Below are 25520 nucleotides of genomic sequence, written 5' to 3' on the forward strand. Positions count from 1 at the left end.
CCTTCCATGCAAGGGATTTGGGTTCAATTCCTGGTCAATGCATTTCATGCACAGCCACCACCCATCTGTAGGCTTTTTGGTTAGCAGCCCATCTCTTAACCACTGCACCACCAGGGATCCTGTGATGATACATGATATACAAAATATAAGGCATTTAGCACAGTCCCTGGCACTTACTAAGCGCTCCTAAAGTCTAGCTATACTTCATTATCATTTTACTGGCAGCACTTTCCAATACAGTATTCCTGAGCTTCCAACAAGTCATTAAGCCTGTCAGCTTTATCTCAGAAATACTTCTAGAACCTTTCTCTCCATTTCCATTTTTACCACCACTGTTCTAGACTTGAGCATTACCTTCTTTTATTTGGATTTTTGCAACACCCTATACACAGTTGCCATGTTGCCCTTCATAAAACTCATTTCTGATCATGTTTTTCCTCTGTTCAGATACCTGCGCTAGCTCTTCAGCTTGGTATTTAGGACTGTAATTGGGCATCCATCTAGTTGATCAGCTTAATCACCTGTTTTTCATTCTCTTCATGTATTTCCCTGCCACCAACATATGCTGTGTGCATGGACACACAAACACTCACAGATATCCTTTCCTCTAGCCACACCTTTTCCCTAAGCCAAGAGTAATTCCTTTCATAGTATTTTTTATACTTTTGTCTTAGATACATCATGTTGCTATAGCTTTTCAAGTTGTGTCTCTGCCTTTTCATTTGTTTCTTTTTAATTCATCTCCTATGTGGCCACCAGAGTAATCTTTCTAATAATGCCAACCTGACTTCATCATTCTTCTGTCTGCATGCCCTTAGGATGAAGCTAAAACTTCCCAGCTGAATGCAGGAGATCTTGTACAGCTCCATTTCTACCAGCACTCCCACCACATCCATGCCGTTCAGCTATACTGAATCACTCTCCATTCTGTGAATACACCAAGCTTTTCCATTGGCTTCCTTTGTTCCTGCTATTTCTCTTGCCTTCCTCTTTCAACTAGGTAATTTACCAAGTCTCAGCTTAGGGCTCTATCTTGCAGGTTGAATTAGGAGCTCATTCATGTTTCCCTGGTAATTTGGCAATTATATTTTAAAGGCCCTTCTTATGCAAATTGCTAGTTTTGGTTTCCTGACTGTCTCCTCCATTAACAAAGGGCTTCCTGGCTGTATCTTTTTCATCTTTGTATTTCTAAAACTCAGCACAGAGCCTGATATTCAGTAAATAGATAATGAATGTGTGAAATAGTGAATAAATGTGTGTACGTTTTTTTTCCTTAATAGAGTAAGTTCTTTGAGGGGAGAGCCAGTGTCTCTTTCATCTTTGTTTCCCCAAATTTTCTAGCATGATCCTTTCTTTATATTAATTGCACAATAAATGTCTGGTGAACCAATAACTATACACAAGCCTGTTTCTCCTAGAACACGCTAAGTTCTTCAGGCAAGAGATTGTGTACTAAAATTTAGACAGCCTCTAGCACAAAGAAGTACACATAATTCATGTTTTCTTTAATTCTTGTGTTTAGTTCTTGCTTTGATTTGAATTCTGGTTTGGTGGGTTATGAGGGTCAGGCAACTTCTCTATATTATATAAGCGTATACTTGTTAAAGCTGTGGAGTCAAAAATCTGGTCGCTAAGGTTAGCTGGTGATTTAAACTTCAGAGATTAGATAAATACTAGGAATGGATTGCTGGCCTGAATAATTTGCCATTCTTATTTGGTTCTTCCTCCCCAAACCTGGGCTGTCCATGCATGTCAAGCCTCAAAGGAGGAAGATGAATAATTTGCCATTCTTATTTGGTTCTTCCTCCCCAAACCTGGGCTGTCCATGCATGTCAAGCCTCAAAGGAGGAAGACCTTGTCCTGGGAGTTTATTATAAGTCAAACTCTAACAAATTACCACAAACATTGTGGCTTAAAACAACAGAAATGTATTCTCTCACAATTCTGGAGGCCAGTAGTTCAAAAATAGTTTTGCCGGGCTCTAATCAATGTACCAGCGGGACCACGATCTGTTCTTGCCTCTTCCAGCCTCTGGTAGCTGTTGACATTTCTTGGCTTATGGCCACATCACTTTGACCTTTGCCTCCACCTTCACATTGCCTTCTCCTCTCTCTCCCTCTGTCTCTGTCTCTTTCTGTGTGTGCGTGTGTGTCTAATCTCCCTCTGTCTTGTTCATATAAAACCAAAAAAAAGCCTGTTGCCATTGAGTCAATTCCAACTCATAGTGACCTACAGGATGGAGTAGAACTGCCCCACAGGGTTCCCAAGGGTGTAATCTTTATGGAAGCAGACTGCCATATCTTTCTCTGGAGTAGCAGCTGGTGGATTTGAACCTCCTGCTTTTTGGTTAGCAATCAAGTACTTAACCACTGTGCCACCAGGGCTCCTATTCATATAAGGATACGCGCAGTTGCATTTAGGGCCCACCTGGATAATCAAGTACACTCTCCTTGTCTCAAGATCTTTAACTTAACCACATCTGTAAATATCTTTTTTATAAATAAGGTAATATTTAAGGTTCCGGGGATAAAGACCTGATCTCTTTGCGGAACATTTCTCAGCCTACTAGAGACAGAAGTCTTTCCCTTTTGAAAACTCAAAGTGCTTTATCTTCTAGGAGCTTGGTTTGTTCACAGACATGCCTTGTGAGTAAACAGCTTCCAAACTGATGGCCCAGTTAAAAGAAGCTGGGGGCTGCTGTCAGAAAGAGACTAATTTAGGTCAGTCTAATTCCACTGAACAGGCAGGTATGGCAACATTCCCAGCTCTCATTATGAAAATAAGCCATTAATTAATACTTATTGAAATGCTGGTAAGAAACTGGAAGAGCTGCTCTGAGTTCTAGGCAAGGAAGCAGTAGCAGTCAGTTCCCGCCATCTGGCCCTGTTGTGGTTGATCATGGGCTGGTGTGGAGGAACAGGTGTGCTCAGCTGGCCTGCCATGCACTTCCCTGCCATCTGTCTCCTCAGAAGAGTCAACAAAAGATCTGGATGGTGACTAGCAGGGGTACTGAGATTAGGGACGAGCCAGGGGAGGGGATGAGCTCTCAAATGGGCTACCCCAGGCAGGGTCAGAGGAGGCAGGTCACTATTTTTGAATTAGGGAATAACTAAAGTAGTTGAGCTTGGGGCTCAGATACTCTCTGACTCCCTACACCTCCTTTCCATCTCCCCAGGGGAGCTCTTCCTTGGGGCTTTGACAGCTGTTCCTAAACATGCTTCCAAGAGCCCACTTGACTGTAAGCTACTGGCCTAAGCCACAGGCAGAGAGTAGGGACTCACTTTTTGGTGACTTCTTTTATAATCCAGTGAGCTGGGGATGTTGAATAAGTGGAGGGATCCTAAAGAGTCCTCAGTTTCTCTTCTTTTGTAGAAAGGCAGGATATTAGTTGTTTAGATTACAGTCTCTGAGGCCAGACTTGCCTACATTTTCATTCTGGCTCCACTACTTGTACTTAATAGCTGTAAGACCTTAGGCAGGTATTAAGCTCCCCGAGCCCCAGTTCCCTCTTCTGTAAAATGAGGATAAGCGTATCCAACAATTACAGCATGCCAGGAGTTGTTCTAAGCACTTTATTGTTGCTGTTAGCTGCTGTCGAGTTGGCACCCTACTCGTGGTGACTCCACGCACAACAGAACAAGATGCTGCCTGGCTCTGCGCCATCCCCATGATCAGCTGAGGATCAGCAGACTGTTGTGATTTATAGTATTTTTGTTGACTGATTTTCAGGCCTTTCTTCCTAGTTTATCTTAGTCTGAAAGCTCCACTAATACCCAATCGGCATCATAAAAAGAAAACCTGTTGCCATCGAGTTGATTCTGACTCATAGCAACCCTATAGGACACAGTAGAACTGCCTCATAGGGTTTCCAAGGAGTGGCTCGTGGATTTGAACTGCCAATCTTTTGTTTAGCAGCAGAGCTTTTAACCATTGTGCTACCAGGGCTCCATTCAGCATCATGGCTGTGCATGAGGTGAACTGACCGAGAATCAAACCACGTTGCAGGTGAGGATTCTACCACTGAACCACACTTTGCCCTCTAACCACTTTACATATATGCAATCTTTTAATTTTTACAACAACCCTATGAGCTAAGTATGCTATCATTATCCTTCTTCAAAGATGAGGAAACTGAGGTGTAAAGAGGTTAAGTAACATGCCTGAGTTACACAGTAACGAGTAGCAGAGCAAGGATTTGAACCCAGATAGTTTGGTTTCAGGTGCTTTTGACACAGTGGCTGCAACAATGGGCTCAAACATAGCAATGATTGTGAGCATGGCACAGGACCCAGCAGTGTTTCATTCTGTTGTACATAGGGTTGCTATGAGTCAAAATGGACTCAACAGTACCTAACAAACAAAACAAAAACAATATGTCAATATGTGCTCTTAACTGTATGTTATGCTGCCTCTTCAACCAGTTTCTGTGTTACGTCTGTTGTCCAGATGAAATTATTGATAGTATCTTCTTTTACTCTCAAAGGTAGTTTTGTATCATAGTTTAGATCTTGGTCACATCAGGATTAAGTGATTATTGCATGTAAAACACTAAGAACAAGGCCCAGCCCACAGAAAGCACTCCATTAAGGTTACTATTGCTACTTCTACTACTATTACCATCAGCACTACCACAACCACCTACAGCCACCCTAGGTCTGGGAGGCTTAGAGATGGGAGCTTAACTCAGGCTCTAAAAATACAAATCATGAGAGCTGCCATTGCCCGCTCCCATACCCATTGCTAACTGGTCACAGCACAGCACCTTTGCCTACTGTTATGGATTGAATTGTGTCCCCCTAAAAAATGTGTGCCACCTTGGGTAGTCCATGATTTCCAGTACTGTGTGATCATCTACCATTTTGTCATCTGATGTGATTTTCCTGTGTGTTGTAAATCCTACCTCTCTGATGTCAATGAGATGGGATTAGAGGCAGTTATGTTGAGGCAGAGCTCAAGCTACAAGATTAGGTTGTGTTTTATGTCAATCTCTTTTGAGATAAAAAAGAGAGAAAGCAAGCAGAGAGACATGGGGACCTCATACCACCAGAAAGTAGTGTCAGGAGCAGAGTGCATCCTTTGGACCCAAGGTCCCTGCTCTGAGAAACTCCTAGTGCATGGGAAGGTTGATGATAAGGATTTTCCTCCAGAGCTGACGAGGACAGAAAGCCTTCCCCTGGAGCTTACGCCCTGAATTTGGACTTCTAGTCTACTAGACTGTGAGAGAATAAACTTGTTTGTTGAAGTCATTTACTTGTGGTATTTCTGTTATAGTAGTAACTAAGACACTACCTAGTATCCTAGAATAAAAAAAAAACAGTTGCTGCTGAGTCAGTTCCTACTCATGGCAACCCCATGTATGTCAGAGTAGAACTCGACAGAGAATTGACTCTACGGCAATGGGTTTGATTTTGGTTTGGTTTAGATGCCATATATCCCTTTCCTTCAGTATTCTTCTCTACCTATTTCTCTATTATTTCTACCTATTCTCTTATGTAAATATAAAATAATTTTAATTCATAATAGTTTCTTATTCTCTATAATTTGGTATAGTATGGTAAGACACTAATTATATATTACAGAAATGGGCACAATATAAATAAAGAGAGGGAGTGAGTTATGGTAGAATTATAGTTGGTACCTAAGATTCAAGGTTTAGAAGAGCTATTTTTAAATATGATTTGTGTAACTGGTAGTGAAATTAATTTCAGGCTGGTTTTACATGCATAAGGGACATCTAGTGGTTATCTAGGTGTCTGCAGATTTACTAAAGGTAATATAAAGCCATAGGTATAAGCACTGGAATTAAGTATCATCATCTTCAAAGGGATCCCCAAGAAAGAAGGGGGGTTCTTCTTTGTTGCACGTCTCTTTACATTGAAGTTAACAAAGAGTAAAATTTTTAATTTGAGTCTTAGATTTCTGTCTGTATTATGGTCAGTTTGAGCCCTACTCTTATTTGCTGTCTTCTGCACCAGACTGGAAATGATTCTGTTATCAGCTACCTCCCATCCTGGCATATTCACTTTCCCTACCTCTTCTGCTGATTGTAGCGGGGCTTTTTGGACCATTCTGGAAAGCCTTCATTAGGTTAGAAGTGGAGCTGCTTAGCAGGCCAGGCAGGAGATAGTTTGTAATTGCTTCTGACAGGAAGAGCTCCTTCACTAAAAGTTGCTTGGCCATCAAGAAGACATACAGCTCTGATCTACAGGTAATTTGTATGAATGAGTGGGCTTCATATTGTAAGAGGATGCACTGCAAAGCCCTTGTGTGAACTTGCCGTCTTAGTCCCAGAGTTCTCCTGGAACTTGCCAATTGGTCATCACCAGCCCTGGTGATGCAGTAGTTAAAAGCTCAGCTGCTAACCAAAAGGTCGGCAGTTCAAATCTACCAGCTGCTCCTTGGAAACCCTGTGGGGCAGTTCTATTCTGTCCTATAGGGTTGCTGTGAGTTGGAATCCACTCCATGACAACTTGCTTGGTTTGTGGTTTTTCATGGTATGACCTGCCACTGTCCATGGTTCTGAACTCACTGCTCTGGTCTATATTGCTCAGAATACTTGCTTGCTCTATATGCTCTTACTGTTTGCAGCCAACTATGCTAGAATTCTTGAAGGCTCTGTTTAATTGAATCTTTTCATAGTATGTTCCTCTAATCTTCTGCTTTTGGGCTTTTCACATAAGCTGTTTCTCCAGAAGCTATTTGACATTCGTATTGTCATCTATCTCCTTTCAGGGAAGCTGGTGGCAGCCAGAAGTTGCTAGTTATGGCCAAAGGCTTCATTGTTAAGGACTTATTTTGGCTTTTTGATTCTGAGTTCTGAGAATAAAGGTTCTGAGGTACTGTTTCAAAACCTTTAAGTGCTTTCTATGGCAAGCCCAGTCTACGTTGTCGTATAAAAGGTGTACAGTAGTCCCCTGGCATGCTCCAGAGGGTAAGGGAGTGTTGGTGCTGAACTTTGGTAGCTAATTTCTTAGAGCATCCTTCTATAATTCTTTTTTTATTTTTTGTACTTCTGCTGGTGTTCTGGCAAGACACATAAATTAACGACAGGTGCCACTCTAGGGTGCAGAACTTTGCATATGGATTGCCTTATAAATGCAAGCACATTCCATATGCATACACACTGGGAAAAAACCCAACTAAATATTCAGCGGTCCCATCAAAGTTCTTTTAAGTGTCTGGAATACTTTATCTTTCTACCTGTCTATCTTATCACTTATTGTCAGCAAGAATGAGCATAGCAGCTTCTTTCTGCATTATAGTCCTCATTGGCTTAGAGGCATCAGCAAATAGCCGTTACAGTCTTCATGCCATTCTTTTTTCCCATTCTTTTATTTCCTGCTACAAATATGTACTGACTTTGTGTCAAGCCCTGGGAGACAGAATGGAAGGATACAGTTTCCTCCACTTGTGAAGATCCTTTATACTGGGGAAATTTTTACAGGGCAGCACGATAAATACAATGATAGTAGTTAGAACACAATGCCATAGGAGCAGAAAGAAGAAGTCAGTTGGGGTGGGAGTGGGGTAGGCAGAAATGTTGGGGAAGGCTTCCCAAAGGAGGTGATGCCTGAACTGTTCCTCAAATGGTAGGTAGTAGTTATCAGATGAAAATCCAAGGAAGGTTCTCTTGGGGATGATTAATGGACGAACTGCAGAATTTTGGCAAGCCTGATGACAGTGGGACAGAGAGTAGATTGGGAACAACCTTTTATGTAATGCTTAAAAGTTTGTATTTTATTCTGAAGTTAGTGGGAACCATTGACGGTTTTAAGTATGACATGTTAACTCCAGGGAAAACAGCAACATGATTACAGTCATTTCTAGCTCCCAGAATAAAAATAACAGTAGATTCTTAGTAAATCAGGGAGGCACCTTTTAAATTTTTGTCACTTGTCTAATCGAACTACTAAAGGCTTTGTTTTTATTCTAATGGTTCCTATTTTTTTTCCCAATTGCATAATGTCTGTATTTTTAGAGCTTTTCATAACCAGATACCACCTACTCATCTGATCTTATTTCCTCTGCTTTGTGACATGTAACTTTCACTCTAGTCAGGTTGGTGCCCTCATCAAATATTCTAAGACAGGAGGAAGTGTAAGCTTCCACTAGTTGGGTATGTTTGGTATATAAGGAAATGCAGGAAGTTAGAGTGTTATTTATTGAGCCCAACTATGTGCCTGGGACTTTGCTAAACACTGGGGATGTATTGATTCCCAAATCAGAAACACACCCTCTGTGATTATAAAGCTCAGAGTCTAGAGCATTCTAACAGTGACATTCTTAGAAAGCAGAGGAAAGAAGAATACAATTTGGGTCAGGTTTCTGATTACAGGCTCTTGTACATTAGTTAGGATGACAAATGTATCTTACCCAATTCTGATCAAAAATATATTCCCGTATTACGCATCTGAGGCACAGTTGTTAAGTACTCAGCTGCTAACCAAAAAGTTGGTGGTTCGAACCCCCTAGCCACTGCTCCGGAGAAAGATGTAGCAATCTGCTTCTGTAACGTCCTGTAGGGTTGCTAAGAGTTGAAATCAACTCAATAGCATTTTTTTTTTTAAGATTCTCTGAGCATGTTGGTGGCAAGGATTATGTCTCATGGTCTTTATAGCCTTCATGGCCTAGAGCTAAACATATACTGGTTACCTAATACTTATTTGGGATATTTGCTTTGTAATATTCTAGTATACCCATTGTCGTTGAGTCGACTTTGACTCATGGTGACCCCATGTATTACAGAGTAGAGCTGTTTTATTGGGTTTTCTTGGCTGTAATATTTATGGAAGCAGATGACCACACCTTTCTTCTGTGGCACTGCTGGTTGGGATTGAACCACCAACCTTTGGGTTAGTAACCCAGTGCCGTCGAGTCAATTCCGACTCATAGCAACTGTATAGGATGGAGTAGAACTGCCCTATAGAGTTTCCAAGGAGGGCCTGGTGGATTTTAACTGCTGACCCTTTGGTTAGCAGCCCTAGCACTTAACCACTAATGCCATCAGGGTTTCCTTTGGGTTGGTAGCCGAACGCAAACTATTAGTGCCACGCAGGGACCTATAATATTCTAGTAGAGCTAGTCAATTTATATTAAGCTGGCTTTTGTGTTAGAGGATAATAAGAGCAGAGAATAGGTTCACCTCAAGTTCTGCCTCTCATTGATTGGTGGTAACTCCCTGGAGCAACTGGGGAGAATCCTGAAGCTCCAAATGGACTGAATAGAAAAGGGGGTCAAATAGAATGATATCATTTAATGATGAATGCCATTTTTCAGGAAGAGGGAGTAGAGGTGCTTATTTGCCAACCTGGCTTTAAGATATGGGGGCGTTTGTTGTTCAGGTGTAGCTGAAAATATCAGGTGACAACTGGAAACATGTTTTCATTTGTTTGTTTTTCACTACAGATTTACCAAGCCTGTTTTGGGAAACTATGGCCCATACTTGCAAGTTCATGTCCTCCTTCTCTGCTTAGGTCTGTCTATATCAAGGTCTTGCTTCTTAGTAGATTCTGGGAAAATGATAAAACTTCAATTGGCAAGTCCAATCCCTTCAGGTAAACTGAGACTTTACAGTAGCCTAAATATCTTAGATACTTGATTGGCTGAAAATTAATCCTGTGGGATACATGGATATATCACAGCCTATACTTGATCAAAAAAAAAAAATTTTTTTTTTCCGTACTTGATCGGAATACTTTTTAGAAGCAGGGATGGTGAGACTTTGTCTCACATACTTTGGACATGTTATCAGGAGGGACCAGTCCCTGGAGAAGGACGTTATGCTTGGTAAAGTAGAGGGTCAGCGAAAAAAGGGAAGACCCTCAATGAGATGGATTGATGCAGTGGCTGCAACAATGGGCTCAAGCGTAACAATAATTATGAGGATGAAGCAGAACCAGGCAGTGTTTCGTTCTGTTGTACACAGGGTCGATATGAGTCAGAACTGACTCGATGGCACCTAACAACAGCAATAACATGCTTGATCAGTCTTCTTAGCTGTTCTTTTTGAGAAGAAAAAAATTGTGATCATGCTAGGGGTTGGAAATCTTTCTCAACCACTTAGGACCCATCTGTAACTGAGCATAATCCTATCTGTTCATTTCCTTTTCACAAAAGAACCCATCAGGCAAACAAATGTTTAAGCCTGAGCCTTGGGCATAAGTGGAAATGACTTACAATGTTACCAAAGGCTCTTGGGCTAGCACCCGTGGCCTTTTGATTCATGAGGGCTGAGTAAGTGGCTGGCCCACAGCTGTCTCTCTTCGAGTGGCCTGCTTGCATGCCCAGGTGACTGACTGGCTTTCTTCAAAGAGAGGTAGGATCTGATTTTGCTCATTCAGTTTACATTTTCCACTTGCCTTATATTCTTTTTAGCTTTTCTTAGTCACTTTCTTCCAAATGGTACCAGATATCAGAGTTTGCAAACCGATGACCCCTGGTGACATCTGGCTTGCAGACATGTTTTGTTTGACACAGAGTGTGTTGGATTACACAGCAATTTAAAAATTGAATTAACTGCCAACATTATGCTGCTGGTTTCATTTTAGCTAGAGTCTCCTTTTGACCTTTATTTTGAGCCCTAAAACCTAGACATTTTCTGGCTCCTGCCTTGCAAGTCTGAAATTCAGTACCCATTTTTCTAGTTCTGGTGCTTAGTTTTATCTTTGGCAGTTCCTGACCACTGTTAACAGAATATAAAGCATGAAAATGGTAGTATCCATGGTGTGTAGCAGTTGGGTCTTTGAGACCCAGGTTGGATGTCAGCTGCATCTCAGCAGGCAGAGTTAGTTTACTGACCCCTGTCAGCAAGATCATAGATGCAGATGTGGCTCTGGCCATGCCAAATATTTAGGTTCCTCTGACATTGGAAGCTAAGACGACCATCTGCTGCCACATTTGTGTGTAGACTTCAGTGTTGGAGTCTGGTCAGTGGAACACTGTGGTGGAAAATGATGTTAATAGTAATGACTCCAAATCTGTGCAAGTATATGATGCATTTCTGCACATATGAGAGAGAGAGAGAAGGGCTAGTCATTAAGCAGTTGTATATGCATACATACGTATATGTGTAAGAGTCCCTGAGTGGCACAAATGGTTAAGTGGTCAGCTATTTACTGCAAGGTTGGCGGTTTGAATCCACCCAGAGGTGCCCTGAAAGAAAGCCCTGGTGATCTACTTCTAAAAGATGATAGCCATTGAAACCCTATGGAGTGCAGCTCCACTCTGAGACACACGGGGTTACCATAGTTTGAATCAACTTGAAGGCAATCGATTTTGTTTTATCTTATGTATACACATATATAGATGTCTATATGTATGTATATGTACATACAGACGCACACATATATATATGTATTTATACACACACACACACGTATATAGCTATGAGTCAGAATCGAATCGACAGCAATGGGTTTTGGTATATATATATACCCACCAAAACCCAGGGCTGTTGAGTCGATTCTGACTCATAGCGACCCTACAGGACAGAGTAGAACTGCCCCATAGAGTTTCCAAGGAGCGCCTGGCGGATTCAAACTGCTGACCCTTTGGTTAGCAGCCATAGCACTTAACTACTATGCCACCAGGGCTTCCTATATGTATATCTATGTATTTTATATGTATATACATATATATATGTGTGTATATGTGTATATATATATTTCAGAGTTTCTTAAATCCAGAATCTGTCATTATTTTCAGCACTGTTAATTAAGCTAACAACTGCCCTTAGAACATATACTCAGAGAGTATCTTCCCTTTTCAATGACCCCATACTAGTGTCTGTTGCTTTATTTAGTCTGGCTTTTCACAGAAAATAACACAATAATAGTAACTACCCTTTATTAAATGCTTGTGAAGGGCCAGAAAGTGTGGAAAGTACTTTACTATATAACAATACCATCTCGTACATTTCTTACACCCCTGTGAAATAATATATGTTATCTCTATAGCTGAGAGGTCTACACTGAGACAAGTAATTTACTCAAGGTCATATAACTGGTTAGCAGTGGAGCAGGACGCATACCCTGGTCAGTGGAACTCCAAAGTGCATGATCTTAACCACTGCCCTATACTGTCACTTGAGTCCAGCATCTAATCTAATGAAGATATATGAGTATTTCTCAAGCACCTATATGGCTAGGTGCTATTTCAAATTTTAAAAGTGTAATGCACTTTTTTTTTTGCTAATAAGGTGTTTGAGGTTATTGAAAAGATAAGGGTTGTACTCACGCAAAGATAACAAGGTTGGGTGTTTTAAGTGACAAATGTGTGGAGCAGACAGTTTAGAGGAGGGAGAAATCACATCAGACCAGTCAACAGTTGCCAGAGGACAAAATGGGAAGGAGGGTGGAGACAGTAGGATGTGTGATCCTTTGGAAACCCCAGAAGCAAGGTCCTTTCACAATGCTTCTTACACATTTCCTTACCTTGAGTAGGAATGCTACATAATAGTAAGATTAGCCCAAAAGTTTTATCTAGAAGCTGTACCACTCTGGAAGCTGAAGGAAAAAAAAAAAAAAAAAAAGCTCATTTCACTGGTAGCTTATTGCCAAAGGATTAAGTTTGGTGAAGGTTATATATATCTTTGTCTTTTGCATGTTGAGAGTAAAATTGTTCCACTAACAGGTATAAGGTTGAAAGACGTTACTGAGATTTGTATTCAACACTCCTTTCACACTTCAGGCCACCTGACACTGGCTTCTCTACTGTTGTGTTTTGTCCAATATAGACATTTCAGGGAATGCCCTCTAGGTCTTTACCTTCAAACATTTGCCACTGGCCTGAGTCAGAGCAATGGGGCTCAGTCGTCAAGTGACGGACCTATACGTGATCTGGTCTTCAAAGCTGACCTGGTGGTAGTATTGAAATTGTCCTATATTTAGATCCACAGAGGATTAAAGATGCTTTAAAAATAAGAGAAAAGAAAGACCAGGAGAAATAGTGCCAACATGCCATCTGGTCACTGTCGGGCACATGTCCACACTCCCTTGTTCCTCTTAGTTCCCTTGCTGGAGTGCACGGAGACATGGCATTTACAACAGAACATGTGGAGACAAGTTCTCAGGAAGCTGAGAACAGGGTGGCCTGGGATACAAAGGAGGAAGGATGACAGGAAATACTTCTGTAAGCTGGGACTGTCTCTAACCCTTAGATTCATTCTCACAGACCTGCCATGTAACTCAGGTACTATGGAAGAGTCAAATGGAAAGGTGCATTATGTGGGGCTTCAGGATTAGGCTTGTCACTCTTTCCCCAGATAGCGTGAGTTGTTTGGGTGATAGGTCAGCCAATTTTGTTCTGTGTGGGCAATATAAGGATTCACATTCTATCAAGTGGTGGTGATTAGCAGGAGTCCCTAGTTGGCACAAGTCAATAAGCACTCAGCTACTAACTGAAAGGTTGGTGGTTGGAATCCACCCAGCAGTGCCATGAAAGAAAGACCTGACTATCCACTTCCATTAGATCACAGCCATTGAAACCCTATAAAGTGCAGTTCTACTCTGACACACATGAGGTCACCATGAGTCAGAATTGACTTGATGCAACTGGCGGTAATTAGCAAGGATCAGAGTAGCCAGGGAGGGCGTGGAGTGGGTTTGGATGTAGGTCTTTGCAGAGGAGTACTATTAAAGGAGGCTGGAGTTAAGAGGAAGGCCCTGCAACTCGGCAAATGTGAAGGAGCAGAAATGCAGACATACTAACACCTGGGTCCACCCAGAGGCTTTGAGGAGACTCCTGGGTAGGGAAGAAAAGGTATCCATTACAGGGAACATAAGTCAGCACCAGGTGTGGAGAGTTTTGCACGTCAGGACAGAGCTGGGTATGGTTTTCCATCTGGGGTAGAGGGTTCCTGTTTTATGGGAAGACACGGCCTACGGGAGAGCCTGGAACTGCCATCCCTGGACCATAACTACTTTCCTCAGTGTAATCAGAGAGTTCTGAGTTCAAGTTATGATGATGCCCTTAGCTGGCTCTGTGGTCCTGGATAAGTACTTAACCCCTCTAAGCCTCATTTCTGTAAAACAGGACTAACACCACCTATTTCACTTGCTTATTGTAGATGATATAAAATAACGTTTTTAATGTGCCTGGCACATGGTAGGCTGTCAATAGTGGCAACTATTTTTGTTATGTTTTTCCTGCTCCCATAGCTTGCCTTACTCCCAGTATTGCACTTAACGAGTCTCTGCTTGTACTGTGGCTCTAAAGAGATGCACGTGTGTTTACTCTGTGTCCCTTGGAGACTCTGCCTTAGCACTTCTACTGTCTGGATTCCTAGTATGAAATGCAAGTCCGAACAGCAGTCTTTCCAAGGCCGCGGGTAAGGTAGCAAGGCCAGCTTGTCACTCTTCGTGACTCTGCTCCTCTGCTCCCAGGCTGTGTGACATCTCTCCCCACGGGAAGTATTTTCTACTTTGTCTTTAATTGCTCCTTGTTGGGGTGACCTGTCAGCTAAGGCTGCTTTCTGTCACTTGATGCCAGATCTCTTCCTAGTTAAGTCAGCCAGTCAGGGACATTCGTTTGGTTGAGAGTCTGATTTTATGGAAAATACTGTGCCAAATTCTGATTTGCCTTGTAAGGTGGTCCATCAGTGTTCCTGCCTCCATGCCTTACCCAGGGCCCATACGGTTCTACCCGGCCATGCTGTGGTCCACCCACTCCCCCCACTTAGGGTGGGTGGAAAAGGGGAGTATATCTGACTCTTTGGTGGGGCAGGGAGAAGGAAAGAACAGCAGCAATGCAGCTTCTCCTTGGAGTATCACCTAGGACATTTGTCCTTTGTCCCCTTCTTCTTGGTAAAGGATCCTCAGTTCAAGCCCCTGTCAGTTTCAAACAACACTGCAATAATGCTACATTATTATTTCTTCCCAGGTTTGTGTATCCATTTAGAGCTTTCTATGTCCTATCATATATAAAATCTCATTTGATCTTGGCAACGCTGGGGGGTTAAGTGAGGGCAGTTTGTAAAACAGGTATTAAGACTAAACATGTGTCAAGACTTCCACCTACACAAATGAATAAAATGGAACTCAGCGAGTTTGCCCACTGTCAGTGAGAAAGGTGTCAGCTCTTTTTTCACCATAGTGGAAACTCCATGTGAATAGGTAAGTAATTTCAGGGCTGTGGGGCAGGTAGAGAGCTCACCTTACACAGCCTTTGAGAAAAGCCTGGCTCCCTCTATTTGGCTTGTTCCTCACTCTGCTTATCCTGCTCATCCTAAAAATCTGTGTTCGAGTTATTCACCTTCCACCTCATCTTGGCAAGTAGCCTCTCACTAAAGCATTCCTCTTCACAGACAGGCATCTGCGTACCTTCGAAAGGCCTTTTTTTTTTTTCCTTCTGCCCTGGCCTCCTACAGGGATGCCTGAGCTCTTTTCATTTACTCTTCAATGGAGCTCAGACTCTGTTTGTCCTTTTGGGATGAGCTATTGTTATACATTAATAATTAACCTTTACAAGGAGTTTGAATATAGGCGTTTAACCCAAATGCAGGGAAAGCCAAGGTTTGGTTATGACACAGAGATCTCACTTGCTGAGGCATAATAATGGGAGTTAGGAATAGAGGAGTTGCCAGTCATTAAACATTTATTGTTTCTTTCTGGTTCACTCACTTGAGTGATTACCTAAGGATTCTGTAGTATTTCCTTTTCCCATGTGGTCAGTCCAGTAGGGCTAAGATGAGAAATTCAGCTTTTGAATTGGTAGAACCTGGGAAGGTGAACATGCACGGCTTTTCACACACTGTTAGAGGTGAGTCTCCTGGGTGCAGCCAATGGGGCATGGTTAAAAGCATCTACAGTGGTAAAGCACATGGGCTCTAGAGTCAAACTGTCTGGATTCAAATCCTGTTCTGCCACTTGCCAGCTGTGTGCCTGTGGGCTGGTGCCTTAATGTCTCTGTGTGTCTGCTTCTGTATCAGTAAAATGGGGGAATGAGGGTTGGTATTTCAAATGGGTGTTGTCAGGATCTAATGGGATGATGGACATTAAGTCTTCAGCACAGCGCCTGGCACATAGTAAAAACCAAACAAGCAAATAAACTTGCTGCCCTCAAATCAATTTTGACTCATAGTGACCCTACAGGACAGTGTAGAACTGCCCCATAGGGTTTCCAAGGAGCAGCTGGTGGATTCAAACTGCCAACCTTTTGGTTAACAGCTGTAGCTCTTAACCACTACACCATCAAGGCTCCAGCATGTAGTAATTGCTCAGTCAATGTTAGGATCATTAGTATTTTCAGTGTCATTGATTATGGTCAGGCCCATGGTCAAGGTCATATCGTAAGTGGGACATTTCCAATGCTTGATCACTTGTTATATGCCATTCTTGTAATTACTATTAAAAGGCAAACAGCTCTGACTCCATCCTGGTAGTGGTGAAGAGAAGGAACATAGTTCTACAGTTAGATGTTAGGGATTGAATGATATGGACCGGAATGTTCCATCCAACTAACTTTCTCTCACTGATATGGATTGAAAGACTGATTTTAGCACTTAAGCCTTGTTGTTTTACTGAAAATGGAGATGGCAAGACAACCTTCTCAGGGCTGCAGAAAAAACGAAAGGTAATTAACAACAACAACCCTCAAGATAGCCGAGATTGTTTTTGTTCTTGTTTATGCTTCATCTCTAAGCGCTTTACATGTATTAACTCATTTAGTCCTTACAAAATAAGTTACTCCTATCATTCTCATATTCAGAGGAGGAAATAGGCTCAGAGAAGTTATATAACTTTGCGATGGTCACACAGCTTATAAGCGGTGGGTGTGGGATTCAAACCTAAATGTGGGTCCTAACTTTGACAAAATTTGAGTATGATAACGTAAAAGACATTGCAAAGTAGTTGGCAGAGCCAATACTCAAATGTTAGCCCCTGAAGCTTCTATTTTTTTCTTGTTTACTCTTTTTGTATGAATGTGACATTACCCAGAGATCAGAGGATTGAGATCCATCTCAGGGCACTACATCAAAATTCAGTTCTAATGTAACAGCAAAACCTTTTTGAAATTCTAATTTTGGGATCAGAATTAATCTCTGCTTTTATACAGATTATACCAGACTTAGAAAGTCATAACAATTTTTTTATTTTTTGGTGTGTCTCATTCTTCCACTCGATATACATAGACATAGAGGAAGCCCTGGTGGCTTAGCTATTAAGAGCTATGGCTGCCAACCAAAAGGTTGGCAGTTCGAATCCACCAGGTGCTTCTTGGAAACCGTATTAAAAAAAACAAAACAAAACAAACCCAGTGCCGTCGAGTTGACCCTATAGGACACAGTAGAACTGCCCCATAGAGTTTCCAAGGAGCGCCTGGTGGATTCAAACTGCTGACCCTTTGGTTAGCAGCTGTAGCACTTAACCACTACGCCACCAGGGTTTCCTATGGGGCAGTTTTATTCTGTTGTATAGGGTCACTATGAGTCAGAATTGACTCGATGGCAGCGTTTTTTTTTTTCCTTTTTAATGTTTATAGAAGGCACATGCAATGTGCAAAAAAAAAAAAAGTCCCCCTCCCCCCAGTTCTTAATACACAATCATTTTTTTTTTTAAGTAATGTAACCATATTGTTAAAAAGAAAAATCAAACTATACAAGAGGGTGCTATGAAAAGTCTCCCTCCCTCTCCTAAATATTAAATACACAATTCACTCCCCAGAGGCAATTAATTTTATGGTTTTATGCATATACTAGCATATAAACATATCACCCCCCCCTTTATTTTTTTTTTACACAGTGATAGCATAATGCACACTCTGTGTTGTACCTTGCTAATTTCACTTACTATGACTTGGAGAGTGCTGATGTTAGCTGCCTTTGAGTTGGCCCCTGACTCATGGCAAACTCAGGTGTTAGAGTAGAGCTCTTCCATAGGGTTTTCTTGGCTGGAGTCTTTATGAAAGCAGTTTGCCAGGTCTTTTCTTCTGTGCAGCTGCTGGTGGGTTAGCAATCAATGCAAGCCAGTTGGGCCACAGTCATGTCAAAACCCAGAGCACTACCTCATCCTAGTGGCTGCGTAATATTCCGTCAGAAGGATATGCCAGTCTGTTATCGATGGTCATTTTGGTTAATCTAGCCTTTTACTAACTAAAAACACTTCAGCAGGTATATTTGCACCTAAGTATTTGCATCTTGTGCAACTCAATCTGTATTGACTTTTACTTCTAAGTTCATATTGTTTAAGTTTCTGGCAACACAAGGAATTGGTCAGGACAGAGAAGAATATAACAGAAATGGAAGGACTTATTCAGGTCTATGTATGCCGTAGAAATCTCCTCAGATTTTTTTAAGTGCTGCGTTTCTCATATTTCTCATATTGTTTCAGACTATTGTGTCCTGAAACCTCTTCTTGGATGTTTTTCCTGGGCGCTCAGTAAATGATGGATGGTTACTGTTTGCAATACTGATTCATATGATACTTTTGTTTGGCCTGACAGGTTGTTTATAAGAATAATGACATCCGTCTGGAACTGTCTCGTCTGGCTCGGATTGGGGACACCAAGATGAAAATTTACGGTGAGGTTGTATTCAAATGTGAGAATGTGGCCACACTGGACCCCATCAACTTTGAGACCCCAGAGGCATACATCAGTTTGCCCAAGTGGAACACCAAGCGCATGGGCTCCATCTCCTTCGACTTCCGTACCACCGAGCCCAACGGCCTGATCCTCTTCACTCATGGCAAGCCTCAAGAGAGGAAGGATGCTCGGAGCCAGAAGAACACAAAAGTGGACTTCTTTGCTGTGGAACTCCTTGATGGCAACCTGTACTTGCTCCTTGACATGGGCTCAGGCACCATCAAAGTGAAAGCCACTCAGAAGAAAGCCAACGATGGGGAATGGTACCACGTGGACATCCAGCGAGATGGCAGATCAGGTAGGAAGAGACACAGAGTGTGACTGAGCTGAGGAAAGCTGTAGCTTTTCTGTTTCATGGATTTATAGATTTTATTTTTTAAGGTTTGCACTTGCATGCTTGTTGATTCTTTTGCTGCCGTTCTAAGATTTTGTTTCGGAAAAAGACACTTCGCTCAACTGCACTCATATTCGCCTCCTCATTGACCCAGTCACTCACTGCACAGCCCTCTCCGTGACAACAACAAGACCCTGGAGCTAAGGATGGTTGTGCAGGGAACATTTTCCCTGCTACCAAAGCGACTCTCATGTCACTCATGTGATGGCATTTTCCCCCCCTTTTCTTCTTCTTCCCCTTTTTCTCATTGCTATAGAAACCAACTGTGACATCACAGACGCTGCATTGTGTGATTACTCTGTAGAATAAGCTTCACTGTACAAGAGTTTCTGCAACGAGACCCCCTTCAATAATTGGCAAGAGTCATGTTGCAGGGAGAAATTATGACAAGAAAGGGAAAGGCAAATCGATTTTTCCTGAAGTCATGTTCAATTTTAAGCCTTTCTTTGGTGTGAAAGCCTATATTTCAGTCTTTGCTCAGACCTCACTAACTCTCCCTTCCTCTTCATAACCTTTTACATTTGGTTTAAATGGCTTTGTTTGTTTCTGCAGCCTCAGATCAAACAAGCTAGCCCCAGGCAGTACACAGCCACTCTGGAATACAAGGAGAGGCCAGGGGAAAACAACAACAAAAACCCACAGAAATAGAGAATCTGGGGCTTTTGAATGGCTGAACAGTCTGCCTAGCTTTCTCTGGATCTTGTGGCAATAAAGGTCACACTCTGTGCCATTAGAAAGGTCGGTCATTTCTCTAAAAGCCATAATTAGAGCATTTGAATTTCAGACTTATTTCCTGATTCTCCATTTAGGCAGTATCTATTCAAGAAGGGTATTTGCTATTATTTGCCATGTTTGTAAAGATTCCCTCTCCTGGTAAATGCCCAAAAGGCTTCCATTTGCACATTTTATTTCTAGGTGCATTTTGGTCAATAAGAGAAAGCAATAGGTCCCCCAAAAGCTGCAGCCAGGAATGGCTGTGCTTTGGTAAGATAGCTTTTCTGAATGATTCCAGAGCTAGAGGGATGGTGGTGATGAGTAACACTGCCCTTAGGAGGAGCTGGACGGCCCTGTGCAGAGGGCGGACGGGCGGCAGATTGCAGCCCTGGATGGTTTATGGCCTAGCAAGAAGGTTTATTGATTGCCTGAAACCTGATCGGAACCAAGAGACTTCAAATTAAATGTGCTTGTGGAGCAAGAATGAACAGTTTGTGCTTTTTTTAACAGAAAAAAGCACACAAAAATTAATTTCTCTGAAGGCAAAATCAATCTCTTTCTCTCTTTGTTGATCCCTCTCTTGCCCTCCTTTTCTCCCTGCCTATCCCCCCCACCCAAGTTTATCCATAAAATGTCAGCAGTGCCAGGGCCAGAAAGCTGTCCCAGAATTTGAAAGGAAACACTCCTGTTGGTTGCTATAATACCACGTATTTTTGGTAGCTGGGGTTGGATTATAGTTGATGGTTTTACGTCTGGTTGATCTAGACTTTGACCCAGCTTAAATGTTGCCTGGATGTGTCACAGTTGGGCTAGAACACATACAATTGCCAAATTTCTATTGCTGTTTTTGTTTCTGCCCCCTGCCCGCCCCGCACTAACTGCTTTTTCAAGTAGGGTAGTTATTTTGTTTTTCGAGATCCATCAGTGGACCTGTATTCACTAAATATGTTTGGATTCCAGGAGCCTTGAGTTTCATACCTGGGAGCTACAGCACTGGCCAATACTTTGAAGCGCTGATAAGTCTGATCGAAGCCTGCAAAAATGGGCTCAGTAAACAGATAATATCCCCTGAAAACAGTATAACTTGAATTTTTAATCTATTAAATATCATTTCCTCATATGGTATATTATTTTTAGTTGTAAATTTATACTAAAATAGATAGTTGTAGAAATGTAAGCGTATCTAAGTGTGGTACCTTCTTTGCTGGGCATGACTGAGCCATGATCTAGAAGAACTTTTCTGATCCTGCCCCAGCTGGGGGACCGCTTCTTAAAATTTGGTATGTGCATTCAGAAATAACCATAGTCTCACATTCAGAGGACAGGCTTTTTCAGGATGTATATAAGGCTCCAAAATTTAAATCTGTCCCAGTACTGTCCTTCCTTGGTAATAGATACCCCTCCCCTTTGGTTGGTGATCAGGTAGTTCAGTGGGCATGACAGAAGGTGAAGGAAGAAACGTGCAAGAGAGAAAATAGTAAGAGACACAAATCTCAACTTACTCATTTATAAAATAGAGAAAATATTAACTCCTATCTCATGAGATTGTTGTGAAGATAAAGTCCAAAAGAGCCCATAAAGTACTTAAAATGGTGTCCAAGGCATTTTTATTATTGTTTTGAGTGTGTGTGTGGTAAAATATATATAACAAAGCACTTGCCATTTCAACTATTTTTACTAGTATAATTCAGTGACATTATGTTCACCATGTTGTGTGACCATCACCACTATACATTTCTAAATTTTTCATCACCTCAAACAGAAACTCAGTGTCCCTTAAAGAGCCCTCTCCATTCCTCCCCCCCAGCCCCTGGTAACCACTAAGGCATTCGGCTTCTATGTACTTGCCTATTCTAGATACTTCATGTAGGTGGGATCATACAATAGCTGTCCTTTTGTGTCTGACTTATTTCACTCAGCGTAATGTCTTCAAGGGTCATCCCTGTGTGGTGTGTATCAGGACTTCTCTTTATGGCTGAATAATATTCCATTGTATGTATCTAAAAATTTTTGTTTTTCCATTCATCTGTTGATAAAGTTATGTAGTTTTTTGGAAGATTAAAAAAAAAAAAAGAAGGTAAAGCAGATTTCTCTAGGAGAAAACTAGCAGAGAGGAAGGGGAGCATGACTGTTAGTTTAACCCTCCCATGGGCCTCTCAATGCCCTTTCCACTCTGGTGTTGGCATCAAAATTTAGATGGTGTTTCACATGCCTGATCTCACTTGATCTCCTTAGCCCTTCAGGTTATACCCTTCACAGCTGAGGGAATTGGGATTCAGACAGAAGTGAAGGCTGACTGATGGATGGCAGAACCCAGTTATCTTGGTACCAATAAATCACCTTAATAATAAATATTTATTTTTTTAAATTTTTGGCATGATGTTTAGATGTCACTTAGTTCATTTCTTTGATTTTGCAGTTCCAGGAATTGAGCTATAAAGTATTTCAGGGGCTGGCCTGGGGACCGAAACCCATTTAGGACTAGAACCCCTGTTCCTAGGTTCTCAGGTCAAGCTCTGGGCTTCCATCTTCTATTATGTCTCTTGATGGTGCCATGATCCAACTCCTTCCTTGGCCCTGTCTTTCCCTCTGAATTCATTGTATACACTCTCCTTTCCCTCTTGCCTCCTCCTCCCTTCCTCAGGGCCTTTGTAGGTGATATTCCCTCTGCCTGACATGTCCTTTCCCCTGATCTTTGCATACCTGGATACTTCTCAACATTCTGGTTCAACTTAACTGTCACCCACTAAGAGAGACCTTTGCCGACTCTCCATTTTGAGTAGAACCCATGGGCCGCTACCACAGCACCCATTTTACTCTCTTCACAGCACCCACCATTAGCTAATTTCTCTTATTTACTGGCTTGCCTATTTTCTGCTCCTCTACTCTGGAATGTCAGCTCTATGGGGGCATGGATATTCCTGTCAAGTTCACCTCTGTATCTTCAGTGCCTAGAATGACATTAGAGACAGAACAGTTCTTTAATACATATTTGCTAACTAATAAAGAAATAACCAGTTACAATTTATCAATGGCAATGCTCACGGATATTCACTGGTGGAGCTGGCAGTTAATACCCAGTCCAGAAGGTATCTCAGTGCATGGATGCAAGGACAGAAGAGCAAGTCACATCCTTTAGGGGATGGCGACCAGTGAAGAAGACTTACAGAGCTCTTACTCTGTCCCTGGCAGTGTTAGGGGGAAAAAAAATATGAGGTATGTACAATTATTATCCCCATTTTATAGATGAGGAAACTGAGGTGTGGCAGTTTAAGTAATTTTCTTCAGGTTACATAGCTAGATTATAATAGATAGATGGCTAGTTAGACAGATGCACACCGTCTAGTTGACTCCTACCCATGGCGACCTTATCTACAACAGAACAAAACATTGCCCAATCCTGTGTCAGCTTCATGATTGCCGGCATGTACGAGTCCATCGTTGTGGCTACTGTGCCAATCCACCAGACCGAGGGTCTCCCATCCTCTCACTGCCCCTTTACTTCACCTAACTTGATGATGACCTCCTCCAGTGATTAATCCCTCCTGATGATGTGTCCAAAGCAAGTGAGTCAGGCAACATTCTATTGTGATCCATGGGGTTTTCACTGTCTAATTTTTGGAGGCCAAAAGAAAAAAAAAAGCCAGGCCTTTCTTCCTAGTCTGTCTTAGTCTGGAAGCACCACTGAAACCTGTCTACTGTGGGTGACCCTGCTGGTATTTGAAATACTGGTAGCATAGCTCCAGCATCATAGTGACACACAAGCCACCACAATACAGTACATTGACAGATGGGTGGTGGAGATCAGACAGAGTTGGGATTTAAACACAAGGAGGTACTGTGCTATCAACTGCATGGCACACTTCTCAGAGCCAGGATTTCTAGTCAGAGAAGACAGACTAGGTGCTGGGCCAGTAGGATTTTCTTGGATCCTCCTCTGGGCCAGGGAGCCCTACCTGGCAGAGGTTGGAACCAAATGGCTCACACGGTCCTTCTTACCATCTTGCAGCTTTTTGTTCCATTGCTTGCACTCAGAGCTCACCTGCTGGGCCTCTTTTGCTTGGTTCCTTGACTAGCAGCCTCACCTGCAATGCCATGAGGGTTGATAGCTCACTGTGTTTCCATCTTCTCACCCCAGGTACCATATCAGTGAACAGCAGGCGCACACCATTCACCGCCAGTGGGGAGAGTGAGATCCTGGACCTGGAAGGAGACATGTACCTGGGTGGGCTACCGGAGAACCGTGCTGGCCTCATCCTCCCCACTGAGCTCTGGACCGCCATGCTCAACTATGGCTACGTGGGCTGCATCCGCGACCTGTTCATCGACGGACGTAGCAAGAACATCCGGCAGCTGGCGGAGATGCAGAACGCTGCAGGCGTCAAGTCCTCCTGTTCCCGGATGAGCGCCAAGCAGTGTGACAGCTACCCCTGCAAGAATAACGCTGTGTGCAAGGACGGCTGGAACCGCTTCATCTGCGACTGCACGGGCACCGGCTACTGGGGACGGACCTGTGAAAGGGGTGAGTTCTGCTCTTGTGGGTGGGCCACTAGGGGACTCAATGGGAGTGACTTCCGGCGGTGTGTTCTGGGACAGCCGAAACCTTTGTACCTATTCAGGCTGCATTTATTTCAGAGAAGAGTTTTCTTGGGCTCACAGCTGTGTAGCTCATACCCTCTCTGGTTCTAAATTATTAGATTTGGTTGGCTAGGGTTGGATTGCAGAAAGGAAACTGAATATTTAGAGTAAATATTATCATGATCATAATACTCTTTTTGAATAAGTATCAGACATCTTCTATTCAGAGAGGATGGATAATTCTCTTTTGGGATTCTGGGTGGGCTAACCAACTGGCTGACTCACTTATTCGTTTAACACATGCTTTTTAGTGCTGTCTATGTTTTTTTATGTGCTGGCTTTAGAAAGCTAATACTGAATAAAACAGACCCAGCCCTGTCCTATCGGGCTTGCTGCCTAGTGGAATATTTGGTCATTAAATAAATAAATCAAACATGGGGAGTTTTATAAGAGATAGTGTGATTTACTGTTTAAGAGCATCGACTCTGGGGCCAGACTGGGTGAGAAATCTGGCCCTCATGGAGAAATGTGAATGTCATCAAACGTCTTTGAGACTTGATTTCCTCATCTGTTAAATGGAGATAATCAGGTACCTGCCTCAGGAGAATGTGATAAAGATTAAATGAGTTGATATGTGCCTGGTATATGGTGAGCATTTAGTAAATGTTGGAATCCCTGGGTGGTATAAAGGGTTAATGTGCTTAGCTGCTAACTGAAAGATTGGAAGTTTGAGTCTACCCAGAGGCTCCTCAGCAGAAAGAGTTGGAGATACTTCCTATGGAGCACAGTTCTACTCTGACACACAAGCTTGCCATGAGTTAGAATAGACTCAATGGCAACTGGATTGATTACCAAGTGTTAGTGATTATCATTGTCATAATTATTGCCACCAACATCATTAAAGTGAAGGTTCAGAGAAGTTTGGGAGGCCCTTGGTAGGTTCCTCGACACACAGTAGAGGTTTAGAGAAAGCTTCCAGAAGGAAGAAACATATGTATTGAGGCATGGAATGTGAGTAGGAGTTAGCTTGAAAAGAGGTGACAGAAAAGAGTATGTTCTGGACAGAGAGAACAGGATGCATGAAAGGATGGAGGTGAGAGTCCACAGCACAGTTGAGGACCTCAACAATATCTAGAATGAACTGGAGTGTGAAGTAAGGTGGGGGAAGGGTATGAGAGGTGACTGAAGAGGTGGGGACCGAACGGTGCGGACTGGACCTTTAGAACAGACCAGAATGCTGGACAAAGCCCCTTTC

At 42.4% G+C, this 25520-nt stretch overlaps 1 protein-coding gene across 10 annotated transcripts in view; it reads left to right on the forward strand.

Annotated features, from left to right (window-relative positions):
* The window catches only part of NRXN3 (neurexin 3), a 1785202-nt gene that overhangs the window by 517176 nt on the left and 1242506 nt on the right, over positions 1–25520 (forward strand). For all 10 annotated transcript variants that reach the window (XM_023546430.2, XM_064292808.1, XM_023546429.2 and 7 more), the window contains 2 exons: positions 18439–18877; positions 23826–24209. In XM_023546430.2, coding sequence (XP_023402198.1) covers positions 18439–18877; positions 23826–24209 — 823 coding nt within the window. The remainder of the gene's footprint in view (positions 1–18438; positions 18878–23825; positions 24210–25520) is intronic.

Source organism: Loxodonta africana, chromosome 10, assembly GCF_030014295.1.
Source record: "Loxodonta africana isolate mLoxAfr1 chromosome 10, mLoxAfr1.hap2, whole genome shotgun sequence".
In the NCBI taxonomy this organism is placed as follows: domain Eukaryota; kingdom Metazoa; phylum Chordata; class Mammalia; order Proboscidea; family Elephantidae; genus Loxodonta; species Loxodonta africana.